The sequence below is a fragment of the Bacillus rossius genome, chromosome 10 (assembly GCF_032445375.1).
Source record: "Bacillus rossius redtenbacheri isolate Brsri chromosome 10, Brsri_v3, whole genome shotgun sequence".
Taxonomy (NCBI): domain Eukaryota; kingdom Metazoa; phylum Arthropoda; class Insecta; order Phasmatodea; family Bacillidae; genus Bacillus; species Bacillus rossius.
In genome coordinates this window covers 28,054,928-28,076,491 of record NC_086337.1, presented here as the reverse complement: position 1 = coordinate 28,076,491, position 21,564 = coordinate 28,054,928, and the positions used below count along the sequence as shown (strand labels likewise).

Genomic DNA, 21,564 nt, shown 5'->3' with positions numbered 1-21,564 from the left:
AATCGACGGATCGACTTTCCCATCCCTAGTTTAAAACTAATTTATGTTATTTGTAATAATTGTTACTTAATGGGAAAATATTTTTCCCTGGAGTATCGAAAGTATCGAACTGAAAGAAAAAATACAGAATCGAGTATCGAAAGTGTGGTATCGTCCCACCTCTAATCTTTATGTTAATACTTAATATAATTACTGATTTCTCAATGCATAATGCAAACGTGATTTCTTTTGAAATTCTAAAATCGTGTCAAGTTGGCCAACTTTCATGAAATTATAAACTTAAGATTGCCGGTGCTGATCTCACCGTAAATGTTTATATTTAAATTATATTAGATTTGGGGGGGGGGGGGGGGGAGGAGGAACCCTAAGTTTCTGAACTCTATTTTACTGTAATAAATAAAGTGATGAAAATTCACGTCAATCATCATTACACAAGTGTCCAACGAAGCCAGAAGACTATAACATGTTATTGATGATTCCTTCAAAGAAAATTTTTGGTGTTAACTTAAACTCGAAGTCAAAACACTTCGATTCGACATCCACCTTTTCAAAGCTTTAGTTGGTAACAAATTTAAATATCAATAAGCGTAAAATTTTGTCTTTTACTGTGAGTAATTAACGGAACATATTGTTACGAACGTGACATTGGCCGGGACATGTGCAGGTGCAGAGCTGGCTGGCGACTGCCGCAATATGATATGTGCCGCGCGCGCCTGGAAGATAACAAGGATTGTCGCTTTCCGCCCTCCTTCCCTCCACTCCCCGCGCGGCGCCCTGCCTTTGACACGTAACTGACACCGGACAGCTGGGAGTTGCGCGAGCCGCCGACACGTGTTTTCGAGAGATTTCTGCCGTCTGGACGGCTCGGAGTGACGCGACAGGCCCCAGCCACTCTAGTGAGTTCCAGAAATTTCGGCTGATAGATAAAACGAGGACGGCGGCCTCGAGAGAGTCAGAGTCTGAGTGGGGAGTTCTCCCGCGGTGGAGTTTCCGGGCGATAGAGTCGCGGGCGCGGCGGAGTCCCGAACGAAGTGGCGAGCGAGGAGTCGAGCGAAACCTCGGCGAAGGGGAAGTGCGTCGCCGGCGGCGGAGTGTGGCGACGGTGTCCTGCGGCGGAGACCCACGAGGGGTGCTGTGGCGAGAGTTGCGCCAGAGTTGCGGCCCAGCGAGGTGTGTGGAACGAGTGACTGGGGGAATAGACATTTCTTTAAGTGTAATAAGTAGTGGAAATAAATAAAACTGTGTGTGTGATAAAAATCTTTAATTGGGCTATCCTTTACGAACCCGCGGTAAATCGTAACAATATTGTAAATATAAATTTTTAATGTTAATTATTCTAATTAGATATGTTTCCAACACTCTTAATTAATAAATATGTGTATATCAGACTATGGTACTGTTCTCTAAGCAAAAAAGAATTTTTCATGCATTTCCCTTAATTACACTTTATTTTTCCTTGGAGAGATTCAAATTAAAATAGTATTGTATCATTCTCTTTACAACGTTAAATTACCGTATTTAATCGCACAATGTCCGCCATCGCATAATGTCCGCACATTTCTTCAAAAATACTTGGAATTGAATTTTTAAAAATCCGCATAAAGTCCGCACCAGACAAAGCAAACTTGGCCACCCCTGAAAGGCACAGTAACGGGATGGAAATTTACCGACGCTGTCAACAATGCTTTGACCTTGAGTTGTTCATTTCTCCAGAGCATAAGATATGATAGGCAACGTAAACGTCAGCTGTAACAGAATGGACATACATAAATTCTTACATGTCACAAAGAGAAGGCTCTGCTTTGTTTTTGTTAAAAATTCCTGCTCAGCCTTTTCCATGCTCTGCACTCCTTCCCCTGCTTCAGTCAAGCAGGGCAGGAGGGGACTCGCATGCAGAGACGTCTGCCGGTAACTTTTTTTATACACACAGTGGGCAAGGGACAGGGAGGGAGGCCACTAATCGCCGGCACCCAATTATCTCGACACCTGTCACATTTCTCACGTCCCCTGCGGAGGGTCGCCAGTCACCAGCGCTCTGCGAAGTAGTGTGCCACCGTTAATATTTTTCAACTAGGCCGAGGGAAGGGTGCCAATTTTACGAAGCAGCTATTTTACTAATGCAATCCGCGGAACCGTGAGCATATGTAAAATCAAGGCACTAGTAAACTAATTATGAGAGAACAATTTTTTTACTCTACACAAAACATGTAAAATTTTGAGGAAAAAATTTTTTTTCGGACTTCACCTCATAATGTCCGCACCCATTTTTTTTGGTCAAAAATGTAGCCAAATTACTGAGGACATTATGCGAGTAAACACGGTAGATTGATAGTGACAAAATAGATCAGGTAAAATTAAATTAATAAAAATATAAACCCAAATAAATGACAGTATAGATTTATACTCCTTCTTAGGTTCTTTATTAATAATAAGATAAATCTTAGACATAAATTTGGAACGATGTTGTTTTAGTAATTTACAGTAGAACCCATTTATAGTGAACCAGCCTATAAAGAATTCCAAGGGCCAATGAAAAATGGTAAATAAAAAAGGCCCATTTCGGTGAATAAAGAGAGTTATTTCGGTGCAAAATTTCGGTGATAAAATAATTGTTTAGTTAGATAAATAACTATTTCATCATTATAATTTTATACACATGTCTGTGTTTCATGGAATAATTGTTTCATTTGGTCAAAATTTATCAAAAACAATGTTTTGAAGTACATGCACATCTAAAATTTAGCACGCTGCATTTGTAATTAAAATTCTCAAGATTACATACAAAAAAATCGGAAACTGATCAGAAACGTTAGTGGCTCAAGTCCATTTTGACTATCTCTGAAAATCAGCTATTATATATTTCCTGAAAACTAGTCCCCACCAAAACACTGTACTTATTCAACAGTACAGAGTATTGTTTTTTTTTTATTTGTTTACGTTTTTCACCGCCTCAACTGTGTGTGCGGTATTTGTTCATGTATATGTTGGCACTCTTGGCCGGCATTTATTTTCGTGCATTGCCGTGACAACTACGAAAATAAATATGTAGTCGCCTCGGCTAAGACGCCCAGATACAACAATTAGCATTTTGAAAGTTATGATTTGATTGGCTAATATGGAAGTGACGCTATTTTTCTGGACTGCGTTTGGCCGATTCAGAGAAAGGAACAAAGATTGAGTTAAGGCCTATCGACAATTGCGTCACCAGACGCATTTGCGGTCGGCAAAATAATGTCATTTTTGCCGTTTTATGGCCTTTTACGTCTCGTAGGAACGTGTGCGACAACGGAGACTGAGTAGGCGTACGTCTGGATGTAATTATTTTCATTCGTGAAATATATGGTTCTAGAGTAACTTTGTTCACCTTGTGCGATGCTCGAAATTTACAGTGTTTTTCACACGTGTATTTTATTTACCAGTCGACTTGCACATTACAGAACTTGCACATCATGATGCATTTTTCTTTACTGAACACGTAAAATCCTTCGTCGTCATATTCTTTAGCTCTTTCGAAAACACAACTTTTGGCATTTTATACGTTTATCCAGTGACCACGGTAATATGACCAAAATGACACAAAAACTTTAACGGAAAACGATCATAGATGCGGAAGAGAGACATATTGCATCCACTCGGAAATAAAGAACTTACACGCACTCGTGAAAACAAAATCATAGAACATTTCGACACTAGAAACTACCAACGCCATCTGTGATTTGTCCACCAGTAGCTAAAGTAATAATGTTTAATTCCACACTCTACTCTATGGGTGGTAGAGAAAAACAAAAAAAGCAAAGATGGCGTCTCACATGTAACCTCTTGGAATAATAAACGTTTTGTGCAGGTTCCAGAATGATTCAACGTGATTTTTCACAATAAAAAAGGTTAATTTCGCGCGAATATCGCGATTTCGTCATATTTCGTGAAAAACTACGGTTTTCGCTAGGGTTGTGCGAATGTTCGGTATACCGATACCGAAATCGAAATTTTGCTACTTTCATTTTCGATATCGGTAAGAATTTCATCTGTCGAAGTTCGTTTTTAGCGAAATATTTCGAGCCAAACAAAAGTTCAATAGCTTACCGAAGTTCGTTTGTTCTAGTTGAAAAAGAAATCGTAATTTAATAAAAATGTACAGTATAATACCGGTACAATAACGTTCCTTATTATAAAGTATATTTCACTTAACGAATTTTTTTTAAGTCCCCGCCAAAAATCGTATCTTCGCCATGCAAAACGGTTTCAGTTTAAAGTATCATTTTCACTATAACGTATAAATTCTACTAGTAGCGTGGCATTACTACACCAAAATTTACTTAAACTGGTAAATAAATTTTCAGCTAAATGATTAATGTAGTAGAACAAAGATACACAAATACCAACGCAACGTATTTTCTAACCTCTAGATTTTCAAAACAAAGTTAACAAACAGGCACAACCATAGATTATACCGTACGTAGTATGCGACGTGAGCAACACAACACCATTCGATACATCGAAAGACGGAGGTTTGAGAGAAGTATTAATTATTTAGACAAAAGTGTTACGCTACGCTAAAAATACTGTTTGATGTCTGTGCCGGGATTGTTTATTGTTATTGTTGAGTTTATTTTCAGGTTACGTTATTTAAACACCGCATTGTATTTGTGCTACAATATGAATGATCCTGGAGATAAAAAGAAACGAAAGCAATTCACGCTTAAGGAAAAAGTGGATATACTCAGAGAACTAGACACGGGGAAAAAAGCAAGTCGCAGTTGCGAATACATATGGCATTGCGGCTCTCCTGTAGCTATTTTTTTATATATTTTTTTCTCTTTGTAAAGATATGTATGCATGTTTCAGTACTAAGTACAAAAACTTGAGGTACCTGTAAGTACTTAGCACTGAGATTCTACTGTAATGTCTTTATATGATTTGCTTGTTATTACTAATAATGTAATAACATATGCAAATCATATAAAGACATTAATTAGAAAAAAGATTTCCATTAAGATTAATTTACGTGGTGATGAAAAAAACTCACGTTAATGAAAATACGGTAAAATCATAATTTGAACAAACATGGCAGATAAAGTAAACAAAATTCAACCGTGATTACAGTAGGCCTAGGTATCAAAACAAAATCAAGCAATATTTGAAAAATTACCTGATTCATTTGCTTTCAAACAGTAGTGTAGGTACTATATTCGTAAAACATACATTCCAGAACTGTTAGTACACTATTTAGTATTTACCGTATACACATAAACAAAGAACGTACCTACTTTTATTCGCGCACAGCCAAACAAAAACATTGTCATCTGCTTTATTTAAATTTTACATACTCTGACTGGCATATAAAATCCTCATAATATACAGCCAATTAGACAAAAAGGTCAACAAGTCATTGCATGTAATGACCACTTGGCAGCAACCATTTGTTATGTTTTGTTTTGACCATGTCCATTGCCTAGTTTACAGCTTCCTGAGCTAGCCATGTGTGACAGTGGTGCAAGATGGCGGCCATTCCGCAGTATTCACGTATTTTTTCATCAGTACCATGCACGTGATAAATATATTATCATAGACTGCGACATTACGACTGTAAAGGAAATAGTCTGTGCGCTGAAAGATCTGGATTGATTCTTGAAATTTACGAGTGACATGGGGCTGTGTTGTGTGGTCTAGGGCGGATGTTGATTTTATTAAATAGTAATATTTATATATACATCAAAAGGTACCAAAATGATTTATGTAATAGAATTTATTACTGAAGAGCAAATTTTGGGGCACTTTTTTTCTTTATTAATTAAAAAATTTCGCTTAACTTTCGTTAAGAATATATTTATCTCATAGAAAAATTCATTTTCGTTTCACTTTCGCGAAACTTGATAAATTTTCTTTCACTTTCATTTCGTGTGGATAAAGTCACTTTCGCACATCCCTAGTTTTCGCGCATCACAGCAAGTTTCGTTAAAACGAAATGCAGTATATTAACGTCTTATCACTACCAAGTATGGTTATTTGTATTACACATCATATGTAAGTGATTTTTTTAAAAATTCGCGATTTGGCCATTAACGAAATTTGACTACCCCTAAGAATTCCCGTTTATTGTGAAATTCCGTCTCAGTCCCGGCAAAATGATGTGAGGTTATGTATTAATTTATTTGATATAGCGCACAACTTTTGTCAATGTTTATACGTTTTCCCGTGTACCACGAACAAATTTTGCCGACATAATGCACATTTATCTAAAATATTTTTAATATACAGTAGAACCCGTTTATAGTGAACCCGCCTATAATGAATTCCCGTTTATTGTGAATTTCCATCTCAGTCCCGGCAAAATGGTGTGAGGTTATGTATTAATTTATTGGATATAGCGCACAACGTTTGTCAATGTTGATACGTTTTCCCGCGTACCACGAACAAATTTTGCCGACATAATGCACATTTATCTCTATATTTTCATATAATTACAAGTTTTTTCACAAAACGTCTATTCTGGATCACATTGAAGTTTTTCTCCGTAATACGCTACTCGATTGTCCACTGTTCATATTATAAACAAGTCGTATTCCAGTGGCCTCGGTATGCTACGTGCAGCCAGAAATGGTGATCAGTTTGGTGAAAACAAAAAATAGTTTTCCCTGCAAAGTTAAAGAATGGGTGAACGCGTGTACATTTAATATGTTATCAAAATTAAAAATAAATTACCGCCACACAAATACGTATGTACATTATAGCAGCAAATTGAATATTTTTACGTCTCATTTTTATCGTTTACGTTTCGGACATTTTGATCGAGTAAGGTTCGTAACTCTGTCTACTAAATTTTTCCATAGAAAGTGAGAAAATTTCGTTCCAGCTTTAGCAACTGCGATACTAAATGATATGTAGTGATCTTTGATGCGCCAGACTCGTTATTTATCGTTTATTTACTTTTGACGGTTAAAAGAATTTTGTGTTATTAAGCTGAAAATGTGCTTCAATAAGAAATACGTACATAAAAAAGGGTAAAAAACGTAAGGCATATTTGTGTGAGATAAACTGGACATTATTGAAAAGGTAGACTTTAACCCCACTGTCCCGCACGTGTTAATAGCAAAGGAACTGGGAATTACAACATCCACATTAAGTACAATATTAAACAAGCTGAACAATCTTCTTTCTCAAGCTGCGAATACGTCACAGAGTACCTATTAAACGCCTGAAAAAAGGAAAATACGCAGATGTTGAAAAACCATTAATAGAAAGTTTGTACATGCATGTATAGTGCATTAAAATAATATCTGCATTTGCTCGTAAAACTCTTGCTTTAAGTATTTTCATTCGTTCTTTTCTTGTCTTAGGCCTATGTGTAGTTAAGATTTTGCTTTTGAGTATGTATTGCCAATATAAAAGTTTTCCTAGATATAAAGTTTCCCCTCTATAGTGAACATATAAACTACTCCCTTCAGATTCATTATAACAGGGTTCTACTGTAATTACAAGTTTTTTTCACAAAACGTCTATTCTGGATCACATTGAATTTTTTGTCCGCAATACGCTACTCGATTGTCCACTGTTCATGTTATAAACAAGTCGTATTCGAGTGGCCTCGGTAGGCTACGTGTAGCCAAAAATGGTGATCAGTTTGGTGAAAATAAAAACGTTAGTTAAAGAATGGGCGAACGCGTGTACATTTATTATGTTATCAAAATTATAAATAAATTACCGCCACACAAATACGTATGTACATTATAGCAGCAAATTCAATATTTTTACGTCTCATTTTTATTGTTCACGTTTCGTACATTTTGATCGAGTAAGGTTCGTAAGACTACCACTAGATAGAACTCTGTGGACTAAATTTTTCCATAGAAAGTGAGAAAATTTCGTTCCAGCTTTAGCAACTGCGATACTAAATGATACGTAGTGATCTTTGATGCGCCAGACTCGTTATTTTTTGTTTATTTACTTTGGACGGTAAAAATAATTTTGTGTTATTAAGCTGCAAATGTGCTTCAATAAGAAATACGTACATAAAAAATGGTGAAAAATGCGGTAAAAAACGTAAGGCATTATCTATGCGAGATAAACTGGACATTATTGAAAAGGTAGACTCCAACCCCACTGTCCCGCACGTGTTAATAGCAAAGGAACTGGGAATTGCAACATCCACATTAAGTACAATATTAAACAAGCTGAACAATCTTCTTTCTCAAGCTGCGAAAACGTCACAGAGTATTAAATGCCTGAAAAAAGGATAATAGCCGATGTCCAAGAACCATTAGGTAATAGAAAGTTTGTACATGTGTAGTTCATTAAAAATAATATCTGCATTTGCTCATAAAACTGTTGCTTTGAGTATTTTCATTCGTTCTTTTCTTGGCTTTGGCCTATGTGTAGTTAAGATTTTGCTTTTGAGTATGTATTGCCAATATAAACGTTTTCCCAGATATAAAGTTACCCCTCTATAGTGAAAATATAAACTACTCCCTCCAGATTCGTTATAACAGGGTTCTACTGTATGTCTAAATTTCATTATTTCTATTTATACCTATATATGTATGTAGTATGTTTTTTGTATGGTACCTACCACCTATGACTTTCCAGCTATAAGTAAACATGTAAAAATTCAAATAAATTAATAAATAGTAAATAAATAACATCTTGGCTCAACTGATTCCAGTCATTTTAAATTTTAGGAGAATTTGTATGAATAAATACACACACTTAAACACGCAAACAAGGATAGACGTACCTGTGAACAGATCGTTGAAGGCATCTGCTGGAATCTGATTAAGGACGTTGGTGAGGTCGTGTTCCTCCAACAGGTTGGTCGCCTGGTGTCCTAGATCCGGGTCCAGAGGATAGACGATTCCCTCCACTTCGCTCACATCTGCGGACACCGCACATACTGCCTCATGCAGTCCTTTCACGAAACTTCCAAAATACACTCAACTAGGGATGTGCGAATCCTTGATTTTCAGTTCGGTTCGAATCCCATTCGAATCCCTGGCAATATTTGAGATATGAATCCGATTCCGAATATTAAGCACAGAATAAATAAAAATAACTGATTAATTTAAAAATGTGTGTTCTCTTTTTTCTAACTGTAACTACTGGCAATTATTTATTAAACTGAGATTGAAATGTTTATAATTATGTAAACATAATTAATAATAAACACTTTAAAATATGAAAACCAAAACATATTAGATTCTCCAACTCAATCGTAATAAACTGCACGCCACAGGGAAATCTCAGTTCTATAAACGTTTCAGCACACGAAACCATTTTTTCTCCAATAAATAGCCACGACTTTTTTCTTGTAGGTATGTAATTGTTTATAGTTTATAGTTTGCTATACGACGAAATTCGTAATTATAGTTTAAGCTCTCGAAATCTCAAAATTCTTTTAATGTCACTGTGTTAATTATTTAATTTACATATCTTTCTTTGATACATCATATTATAATTTATAAATATTTACGTAATAGTAACCTAATTTTATTATTCAGTGCTAGTATTTTTGAGCTGTATTAAATTAATTTATAACTTTTGTGAATATTCGTAATACTGTTCGAATCCATGTATGTACAACGATTCCGGGTCCAGGTAATTGTGGATTTGAACCGTACCCGAAAATATTGGGTACTCACACATCCCTACACTCAACTATAAATGTCTACTACAGAGAGTTATTGCCATCTGACATTTTTTTTTACAACATCTCGAGAGATGGATTGCAGTGGTGAAGTGTCCAGGAAGATACAATAAGTAGTGATGGATCAAATCCCAATTTTCTTGAATCTATATATCGAATTCAAATCCCACAGTGTACTTCGAATATACCCCTCGAATCCGAATCTAGGTTTCAAGGGTCCAAAGTAAAATAATGTAAAAGAAATGAAAAATATTAATTATGGTGTTTGAACATTTAACTCTTTAAAAGTTTTATTAGTGAACTAAGTTTTTATAATCAATACACATTGTAATTTATTTATATAACTACATATTAAAAGTTAAATATCTTGGGGAATGGTAACAGGATATGTAAGAAGAAAAAAATTGAAACTTCAAAGGTTATCTATCAGCGTGAATTTTTTAATTTACTTTATGTCATCTAATATTTTTCTTGTTATATTTTTCCTTGAACATTGAATCCTTCCAATACTAAGGATTTGATGGTATTTGAGGATTTGATTGGCCCATAGTAATAATTGAATATAAGCTTTTATGGTTTTAATGTCAATTTTAATTGAAAACACAAGATTTCAGTGTAATTGTTTTTATTTTTAAAAAACTATTAATTTATTTATAAATGTTATGTATTACTCAACAAATTGTACACTAAAAGTATTCTTCATAGTTATTTTGGAAAAAAAAAAAACTGTGCTTAACGATGCATATTTACAATGATGTTTAATACACATATTGTGGACAGAATTACTTAAGACAATGTAAATAATCTGGTTAGGAGTCTGCGCCTTTTTTTAAATATGTATATGTATGTATATATATACACATATAATACCTATGTCAGTAATGGATAATTGAGTTAACAATACAAGATCAATACAATTAATTTTTTCCTGTCCTGTCATACATTTAAAGAGGGTGTCATCTATTGACAAACTGTTTAACTAACATGCACTACAGCAGTTTGATTTGTTTTTAGATTCTTTACGCAAGCGTAGTCTGGCACACAAATAAACCAAAGCAACATTTCTTATCATCACAAGTACCATATACTTTCATAACTTAATTTGTAACTTAAATGTATTTCCTTTTTTTTTCCATTACTTACAATTGTTTACAACTTTACGTCATACTTCTCCTAACCTCAATAAAATTGATGTGCTGATTAATATTTTTCTCAAAATCTGAGTCACGATGTTCCTTTTAAATAAATGCTATTAATATGATAATTTATAAATCTTAATGCTAAACAGGGATTAATTAATGATGCAAGATTAGGGGTAACTTACTTAGGCAAGTGCATCATCACTGCTAAATTCATTCACTCCAATAAAACTGTGATCATACCCCACATTAAACTTACACATTCTGAGGCAACCAAGCCTTCCAAAAGAAGAGAAAACAATTCCCAATAAAAGTAGCCTCCACTACGACCATGAAGAAAGCACAAGATCAGACGCTTCAACGAGCAGGATTATATTTACCAGAACGTGTTTTTTTTTTCTTTAGATGGACATGGCTGGCTTTTTTACAAGTTCGTAGATTCAGTGATATTTATGTTTGTATTAAAGACACATCTGCCAAAAAGTAAAAGATGATCACATTATAACGTCTATTTTTGTTTTCAAAAAAGTTTTGTAAAATAAAGAATTTTAAAAATAAATAACAGATAAAGCCAATATCAGCTTTTTTATTAATTTACAATATAATTTAATTAATAACTACTTGCATTTACTTATTTCACCATCAATATATTACCATTCAGTGACTGATCAAGATAAAATGTGCATTATTCGCACTGGTCAACTACAGTAGAATCTCGTTATAGCGAGCACGGTAATAGCGAGAACACGGCTATAACGAGGTATTTTTGAGGAATTTACGGCGTGATCGCTTGAAGCGCGCTTTTGTTATTTGTCTGCTTTATCTCCACCCCTCTCGCTTGCCACTAGACATCTTGCCGTTGACGCCTGTCACATACTTCAGCTGTGCAGTCGCCACCTAAGTGCGTGGCTTTAAAAATAGAATCCCATCCTTTCTTTCTTTTATCAAACTTCCGTTAGTTATCTGTGCCGTGTGTATACAAAGTTTGGGATTGGAACAGAAACAACGTAATAAAGTATTTTTTACAAATTAGAAATATGTTTTTGTTTTTATAATCACGTATTTTCACTTTATTTTTGTTATCATCTTAAAAGAGATAATATGAAAAAGCCGCTCTAATGAGATTTACCGTATTTACTCGCATATAGGTCGCCATCGCAGATAGGTCGCACCCATAATTTGAGGTCTTGAATTTGGTATTTAAGATTCCCCCCATATAGGTCGCACCGGTAATTCATTACACATACGCATTGAACCACAGTAAAAAAAATTTAAAAAAGGGCCGCAAATTGATGGTAATTTACCGTCAATAGCGCGCCGTGCGTGGAGAAAGGTCATTGTACTCAATCAGCTGCTGTTACGGCGCGCCGGCTGGCTCTCTTTGTTCACTGAGCTGCGCATGCGCAGTATAACACACTCAACACTCCGCCCAGACTCGTGACCTTCCATCAGCAGCCAGCCAATAGATGCGAGCTTAGGGAAAAAAAATATAAGCTCCACCTCCCGTGTACCAGTTTTGTCCAGTTCTAATACCAGTTTATTGGTATACCCACCAGTTTTCTCGCTGCCGTGACATGTTCAAGTTTACGTTCATCTTGATGTCTTGATACCAATTAATTAATTAATTAATTACGATCCCCAGAAATAAATTGTTAGTTTAAAAAATATGTGTCAACTGTACAATACTTCCGAAATTATAAAATACGTATAAAACAGTTACCAAGACTCCGCTCATTTTATCTTGTGAAGTTTGTCTCGTACCAGTATTTCGGCTAAGTTGTGACATAAATACAGTATCAGAAATTAACAATCAGCCACGTTCATACATTCGTGAGTTTACGTTTTTCCCTCGTGCATTTTAGATTGTCTCCTGCTATAATTACTCAAACTTTTACACGCCTAGGCTTAAATTATTACATGTTTAGAAATAAAAGCAACTGTTCATGTTATAAAATATGTATATTTTGCGATTTAAAATGTTCATTGCCGACTATAAACGTTACGTTTTTCACAATGTTTTTAGGCCTACTAGCTAATCTTATCTACTCTTAAAGTACCCACGGTATTTTCTGGTTGTTTATGGTTGTTAGGTGACGTAAATAGCGGGATGGATTCGATTTTTGAGATGTAATTTGCGTGAAAGTATTGTATTGGACTAAATGGGAACTAAACGGGACCTGAAGAATACAGTGCAAATAACGGGAAAACGTAAATAACGGTAACGTAAATAATGGGTTTCACTGTATGTGTACATTGTAAATAAATTTGCCTATACCTATATAAACTTATTTTTCACATTTTAAAGCAAAATATTGCCAAAAAAATTCGTCAAAAATTTTAAAAGAATTTTCTTCACATATAGGTTGCACTTCATTTTTTACCCATCAAATCTGGTAATATTGCAGCGACCTATATGCGAGTAAATACGGGTAATTGTTTCTTGGTTAACAAAAACTATTAATTATCAAATATTGTTAATTGTTTATATTCTATTTATTATTATTTACGCGACGTCATACTGTACGCGTACGCAATACTTTTCCGCAACATAACATAGCATGTTATGCGTTATCAGAAGTAACGAGTAACGTAACGATAGTAACGAGTACTAATTGTTATAGTAACGAATACATACGGGTACACATTTTTTCGTTACTTTTACACCTGTAGTAGGCACTACCGTATTTATTTCCGAATCGCTTGGGCAGTTTTCTTGTAACTTTTGTTTCGGTCAGTTGTTGGGGTATGTCCGGGAAAGGGGTGGTGATGGTTTGAGTTTAATCCCAAATTTATTTTCTAAAAAAGTTGACAGGTTTCTTTAAATGAAAAAAGTATAGTTTTCCAGCGACTATTACGTTTGAGGCGTACGTGCGTTGCCATACTCCTGCTTTTTTGTAAGGAATTAAATCGTCGCGCTACACTAGCACCACCTGTTAGCAACATCCCGAACCAACATGGCCGCCAGCAGACAGCCCGCATCAGCAATAGATAGCAGGACAATGCTGCGTCGGCCGCGGGCTGAGATGCTATACTTACGTGGTGTGGTAGGGTATTCTGGTTATTTTGACGCAATCGGTGATCGCATCCGTACTTATGGGGTATCGTTTTAAAGAGAATTCACACATTTGCTCACAGAAATTAAGATTTCGTTAATATAATCAGTTATTTTCCAATTATACAGATTTAAACACAATTTGTATGCTATGTTCGGTTAATTTTTATTTTTTGGGGGCCAAAATTTGTCCAATTCGGTTATGGTTATAGCGAGGATCAAACCCGGAACCGTGACACCTCGCTATAACGGGACTCTAGTGTAGTTATTATCATGGTTGTGCCTATTCTATACTCATTTCCTGTTATTTTGTTGTTGTTTATTTGACTGTGTCTGCTTCTTGTTACTGTTCGTTTCCTGTTGGTCATTGCACCTTGCATGAGATGGATGTGTCTAACTGTTGTGGAAACGGTCCAGTAGTGCTTACCTGCTCTTGGTACCAACGAGAGAGGTTTTCCATGTATTTGCTGTGACCTTCTTGTCACTTTGTCATTGGTCATTTTGTCATTTTGTCCTTGTTGTCCTTGTCTGTATCATGCCAATTGTAAAAGCCCAAGGCTGTTGATGGGCATGTAACAAAACATAAATTTGTAATAAATAAATAACGTCATATGAACTTGAACTTCCGTGTTCTAAGGTGAATTGACATGCTTTTGGTGATGTTATGGTTTCAATGCAATTCACCATAAAATCTTGTAATAGGTTAATATGATGTTTCACAGAATCAAGGAATATACCTGTCTTACCAATGTGTTCCTCCTTGATGCTGATTTGAGAGTACGGCTCCTCTTTGATGTTAATTTCGGAGTATAACGTGGCATTGCTGCAGTGATTCACTTTCTCGATCAAATGCTCTGGAGTTGCCACAGGACACGACAACGAGGTGGGGCCAGTTTCTACACAAACCAAGTACATAACATCCATCCGAATCCTCCCACATAGTTTTCAAACTTTACAACATAGGGCAACAAGTTTTACCTGCAGTTTCAATTTGCTATCGACAAAATTCTGAAAACTTCATACTTGATCTATTTTTATTTATTTTACAAAGGTGCTAAGTATTTTTCAAGTGCTTCAACAAACATGAGACACAAATGACTAAATCTAGCTTTATTTGTTAAGACACAACTCATTCTGACTACCAGCTGTTTCATATTTGGGCAACAACCATTTCTGCATGGTTGAGTGCAGTACTTCGCGACAGAGGCAACTTTCGTGACATTATTGTGTTTTATCAACATTTTATCTGCAAGATTTTACTCACAAAATTTTATTTGCAGAATGTTCAAATGAAAAAGGGTGAATAATCTTAATATTGTTACGAAAGCAGACAGAACCGCGACACAGGCCAGGTTTGGATCTGACTGGTGGCCCTGCCAAGCCACTAGCATCATGCACTGTGTCACGTGGTGTTCACTCAGGCATGCCACACATGCCTGGCCTGATTACAAGGAACGCCCGCGCCGCAAGCAAAGGGCACCAACATCAGTTCTTCCACAGCAACACCCTAAGCATGCACAGGGCCTTGGCTGTACTTGGAGGCTGGTAACCATCTGCTTGCCGCCCATCTTTTGCCTTGAAATGAACCGACAGCCACTAAAATCCATAATCCCTCGTTCGCCGCTGCTCGCACTACTCTCCCCTCAGACCAGAACCACACGATCTCCGGTGTCCCCGGAGCAGCATGCCCCACCAGCACCCCTTGTGCTCTCGCTGCCCACTCCAGCCGCCTGCTCCACCCGCCACCCTGGTCGTGAGTTAGGGTCAGATGGCAAAACAGGGCAAACCTCTAAGGCTAACTAACAAGTAGGGGGTGGGGAGGGCAGGTGTGTAATTGCTTATTACAATAAACCCTCACCGCAAACTTAACACGTTTCTGTTTCGGGAGCAACCGTTCTCTAGTTATCTTTAGCTGTCTAACACCCACCCAGCTGACCCCTAAGGAAAGGTACAGGCATAACTCTGGCACTCCAGCTCAGTGGCTTGGGTTTGATCTTCACACCCTGCCGCGCTGTGAGGTGGGTTCTACAGTGACCGTTAGTGCCGAGCTATAACAGTTGTGGCCAAGTCTGGGTGAAATGGTCACGGAGCCCACAGCACAGCACAGCACAGCACAGCACACCACCGGGAGACTGGTCGGCCAGTCGGTCACGCCACTTCTCCCCTCGCTTCAGGAAAATTTTAATACACAAATTTTGAAGATGTGTTAGCGCTTTTTTTCGATCGTGCTTGTTAAATTTGTATACACCACCATTAATAGTTGCTTTTAACAACTAAAACAGTGCATTTTCAATCAGGTGCAAGAATTGATTTAGGTTTAAGCGTAGTGTTAGTTTAACAACATTGGCACATGGACACATTTAGTAAGAGCGGGATACATGAAAAAGCAACATCCCACCTGACTTTTCAGAATACATAGAGACATTCTCATTTCCCCCCACAAATTTGGGATCCCACCCAGTTCTACTAATTTATAACCATCAAAGTGTTGTACAGTTCACAAAATAACAAAGATCACTCCTAATTAGTGTGGGCAATTCACAGTCACGACTTACCATCCCTAGGCACGACAACCGAAGGTGCAACTGATACAACAGGCGCAATGGAAGAAAAGTGACCACTCTCTTCTGCATCAGATGTGAAACCGGAGGTAGCAGCTAGAAGCAGACAAGTGTTTACTTTAGAACATTGCTTTAATATAGCTTTAAAGTCAAGATTTTGTTGCACTGGTACTTTACATGTGTGCAGATCAGCCACAAGGTGGCTGTATATTAAGTTACAGAAATAATAATAGCGACATTTATTTCACTTTCCATGTGTATTTGTAACTACATATAAACTCAATTTTAAAAAAAATTAATCATCTAACATTGGTTTATATTTGCCACCTTGAAAACAAAATGGTTTTACTAATTATTAATATTGAAGTTAATAATTTAATTCAGAATACATTTTACTGACTTAAAAATTTAAATGGTTGACTTTTTAATGGCTTTCAAGACCCATAGACACCTTAAAATATCATACTGATATTAGTGGTGGACAAATTACGAATTCACTTTACAAGCGAGTTCAGTTCAGTTTGAAATGTAATGTTAATAAGTTTGAAAAACTAATGTTTCTTGGAAAATTTGTGTCAGCCTCAAACTCTAATTAGTAGACATGTTCAATTTCCCGATTTATTGCTTCCTTTAACTTACCCGACCAAGAACCAACATTTAATTTCTTAATTTTTGGTTATTTTTGTATGTTTATCTTACCATGCGATCTTTTACATTAACATAAAGCTTATCCTGCAGAAAAGGTAAACAGTCTCATTTGTTCAATGTCACTAGGGGTGTGCGAATATTCGTAAACACGAATAGTTGCGAATAGTAACTGACAAACTATTCGCATTCGTAAGTCGAATAGCAAAATTTAAAATTGCGAATACCGTATGCCCGAATATAAGGCGACCTGCAGTTTCAGGAGGCCAAACAAATGTAAAAATAATTTTGGTAGAAATCAATGTGAAAATTCATTAGACATACATTTTGTGTTGATAAATCCTTTTTGCATTTATGTATACCGCATTTAACTTTCCGTTTCACAGCTACGTATTACTATTTAGTAGTGTGTTAAACGTAACAAAGCAAACAAAGAATGCAGCTTGCCGGAACAAAACAAGTGGCTAGCTGCCATGGTGAAGCATACGGCCATGAATAACTTCGGTGACGTGACCGCGAATATTTTTCCATATTACTCTCTGACAGAGAGTCTCTGTCCTATGAATTATAAATAATAATCTAAGATAATTATGTTGTTTGAGAGGTTTTTACATAAATAAAGAGTGGATTATTGTGAAATTATTAAAATAGCTTTTGAAGCAACGTACCAAATTCCTGTAAATATGGCGTCTTCCTGCGTGTTCGGCAATGTTCGTTTTACAACATAGAACTATTGTGGAAAGACAGTTGGCAGCCATGAATTTCCAAACATTACATCCGAAATGTTCTTAACTTAACATTTTCTGTTTGTAAACGTAAACAATCGTTCTGAAAATAGCTGTGATATTTTAGTGCAAATATTTCCGTTAAAAATCTGAAATTAAATTAACGTAAATGTTAACACGCAATTGTACACTAAGTACAAATATGATATGTGTAATAAAATGTTGCCATTTGAGATGCTTCAACATTCAAATTTTTACTCAAGAACAAATATTTTAATTTTCAACGTTAAACAATTGTGAATTACTGCAATATTGGGTGGATTTATCGTTTTCCCCGTGTGAGGTAACGAAGTTTTTGTTAGTATAAAAATTGTGAACATTTTGTTTAAAAATGTTTCTACTGTAGCTTTCAGCTTGGAACTAATGTTTGCGGTGCTGACGTCTTGGGTGCGAAAATAAGGCGACTTCCAATTTTCTCATTTCTTGTTCATGTAAAAATGGTCGCCTTATGTTCGGACCAATATTTGCATCAAATATAAAATAGATAATTATTAAATATTATATATGAAATAAAAATTCATGTCTTCAATAACTCTTAAAAATACTAAGTGAACTTTTTTTTTTGTGGTTTCATTCACAGAAAATAGCTTGTATAAACTAAATATATGAAAACCCGCCATTGTTCAGTGTGGTAACATAAAAAAAAATATATATATTACAACTATTCGACTTCGAAACTATTCACATTCTATTCGAAAATTTTACTATTCGATTCGAAAATATTCGACCATCAAAATCCACTATTCGCACACCCCTAAATGTCACCAACATCTTGAAACACAAATGCCTTATACACACACACACATGCATGTGCACACGTGCGCCCATATGCCCACATGCACATGCGCACGCTCCCACACACGCATGCAAGTATGCACCCAAGCACACGTGTGTGTGTGTGTGTGTGTGTGTGTGGGGGGGGGGGGGGGGTGCGCACCTCGCCACACTTCACTTGTATCCACAGAACTATTGAAAACAGATACAGTGAAACCCTGATTATCCGTTTTCCAATAGACCATGAGTAAAAAATGGATAATCCAGGAAATCCTACAATGTGGGAACACACTCTAAAGTTACCAAATGCACAATGTATGTACTATTGCAAAAACTTTCAGTGAATCAGTTAGGTATTTCCATAAACTGACACCAACAGCACACTGTATATACATTATCAATATTGGAAAATTATACTTCCTTAATTTTTTTAAATGAACAAAACAAAATAAACTTCAAATTTGTATGTTTTAAGCAAGTAATTACGTATGTATTATTCAAAATTTAAAAGGTACATACTCACCACATGTTATAAGATGCACACTTCTTTCTTATTTATAATGCAGAGAAATTATAAGATGAGTTTTTATGCAGCAAAATATTTTTGGTGTTGGTAATCACAAGTTTTTTAAGAGTCGATGGAGGAATACCATAGCGCTTTGCCAAATCAACCCGTTTTTCGCCTGGATTTTTTTCAACAGCATTTATAATTTCTAAACGCTCTTTAATGGTTTTAACCTCTTTTGTAGGCCGATACATATCAATGAACCTTTACAAATTTCACACGTGCATTAGAGTTAAATGCGTAAAGCTAATTTACCGTAAACAAAGAAAATCTCGCGCATATACGGCCGGCCACGGAAACGCTAGGATGAACAATTTCGTCTGTTTCTCGCAGGATTTCACTGTCGCTAAATAGAAACGTGTTTACGTTGGGCTAGTATGTACAGTATATTGATCACGGTTATATTGTTGTGTCGATTATCGCACAAAGCAAGAACTATCGTGCGAGCGTTAGCTTTCGTCTGTTGTTTTATCGAAGTTGGTGAACCTGTTAGCACCACATCATGCTCACTTTATTCGTTTTCTTTTAGTAATGGCCGCCATATGTAAATATTGGTATTGCGTGTCGTGTAGACACGCGTAAACTGGAATATTTCTCGGGAATTTGAATGTGAAATCGGTAAAAAGCCTGTAAAGTTCAACCCGTTAAACCGGGTTAAAAAATATTCGTAAACGATGGAAACTGGATTTTTTTAACATTGTTCTTGCAGGATTTTTTCGGGACCACGGACATTGAACAATAAAACCGGGAAATTCTACAATGCGGGAACGAATAAACGAGGTTTCACTGTATATGGTGCTGCGACCAATACGGCGGAAATGTTGGTCCATCCAGCTCTAGCAGATATCCATGGCTAACGAAGTAACCATCCACAATTAATAGCAATATTTTGCGTAAAATACATATCTGCTCTCTGATGTTGAATTTTAAACAGAGGTATGTAAATTTACTTATTGTGTAAAAATGTAGAAATTACGATTTAGTATCTACACGCATACAAAAGTTAGAAAATGAGCATAGCAGATACATCAAGCACTCATAAAACAGAAAAAAAAAAAAAAAAAAAAAGAATAAAGTTACAACTTTTCCACAAACTAAAATTGATAAAAATGTTAAGTTTCATATGTTTCCTGAAAGTAGTCATGTTTACTGTCTATGCAGACCCACAAAGGAACTAATGATACATACAGTAAAACCTCGCACAACGAACTCCTTTATAACGAAATCCTCGGTATAACGAAGCAACTGTTAAGTCCCGCCAAATCGCTATGTAATCCTATGTATTTATATCTCTAAATAACGAAGCATATTTGGATGCAATGCCAAAAACACCCGCTACAGCGAAGGTAAAATGGAAAAATCTTCAAAATATTTTTGTAGGATTGTCATAAATTTTCAATTTTGCTTTGTAAATAAATTATGCTTCGGCAAGTAAACAATACTGCCGCCATCTTACAACTGATTGGCCATAGAAGTAAAAGTTACGGACGTACTGAAAAGCACTTTGACTACCAACATAAGCTATCGTACTTTGATTAATCGATCTTCCGAAACTGCCTAGAAAATTTCATCACGTGAACAATTTACATCATTGTTCTGTGAAAATGTGTGAAGGTTTATCCGTGTTGTAATGAATGCCGATAACCGATACAGATTCTGTGGAAGTGTTTCTTAATTAAAATCTGTAGGTTTAGAAAGTTGTTTTTGTAATAGTGTTGTAGGGGGAAATAAATTATTTAATTTAACCAGTTATGAATCTTGTTTAGAGGTTAAGTTTTTCTGAGTTAAATTTGTTTGCTTGTAAATAGTTTTATGGTTGGACAAATCTCGAGCTGTAATAAATGTGACTTAACTTTCAGTAATTTATTGTTAGTGTTCGTAAAATGAATAAAAAACAACGAAACTGGAAATTCTATACGCAGTAGATCAGGGAAGTAAAAAAGCAGAAATAGCTAAAAGTAAATAGTAATAGGTATTAGGTACTGAAGTAAAGATTTCTTAAATTTTAATTTATTGTGATCTTTAGTTTACAGCGTCTATTCTTTTCCATTATTACGTAATATACAATATACCGTATTTACTCGCATATAGGTCGCGGAAATTTTACCAGATTTGATGGGAAAAAAATAAAGTGCGACCTATATGTGAAGAAAAATTTTTTAAAATTTTTGAGGAATTTTTTTTGCAATACAGTAGAATCCCGCCGATGCGACCCCCCTCTGATGCGTCAATTCCGTTTATACGACAGTTTCTTGAGAAACTGTGAAAAATTTGAGCAGAGAAAGTCGAAAATTTGAGTAAAATCGGCTGAAAAACGAGTCTGTTACACTTTGTTGGGCACTATGTGTTCACTTTTATCTTGGCGAGAGCTGTACTGTAAGCAGGCAGGAATACAAGAGACGGCTA

The 21,564-nt window shown here is 35.9% G+C and overlaps 1 protein-coding gene across 3 annotated transcripts in view; it reads right to left on the bottom strand.

The window, feature by feature from the left end:
- The window catches only part of LOC134535894 (INO80 complex subunit D-like), a 77,371-nt gene that overhangs the window by 28,657 nt on the left and 27,150 nt on the right, over nt 1–21,564 (bottom strand). For 2 of the 3 annotated variants that reach the window (XM_063375247.1, XM_063375244.1), the window contains exons 8-10: nt 16,384–16,485; nt 14,566–14,724; nt 8,732–8,869 (exon numbers count right to left, since the gene is read on the bottom strand). In XM_063375247.1, the coding sequence (XP_063231317.1) occupies nt 8,732–8,869; nt 14,566–14,724; nt 16,384–16,485 (399 nt within the window). The remainder of the gene's footprint in view (nt 1–8,731; nt 8,870–14,565; nt 14,725–16,383; nt 16,486–21,564) is intronic. The other variant, XM_063375246.1, reaches the window with a different exon arrangement.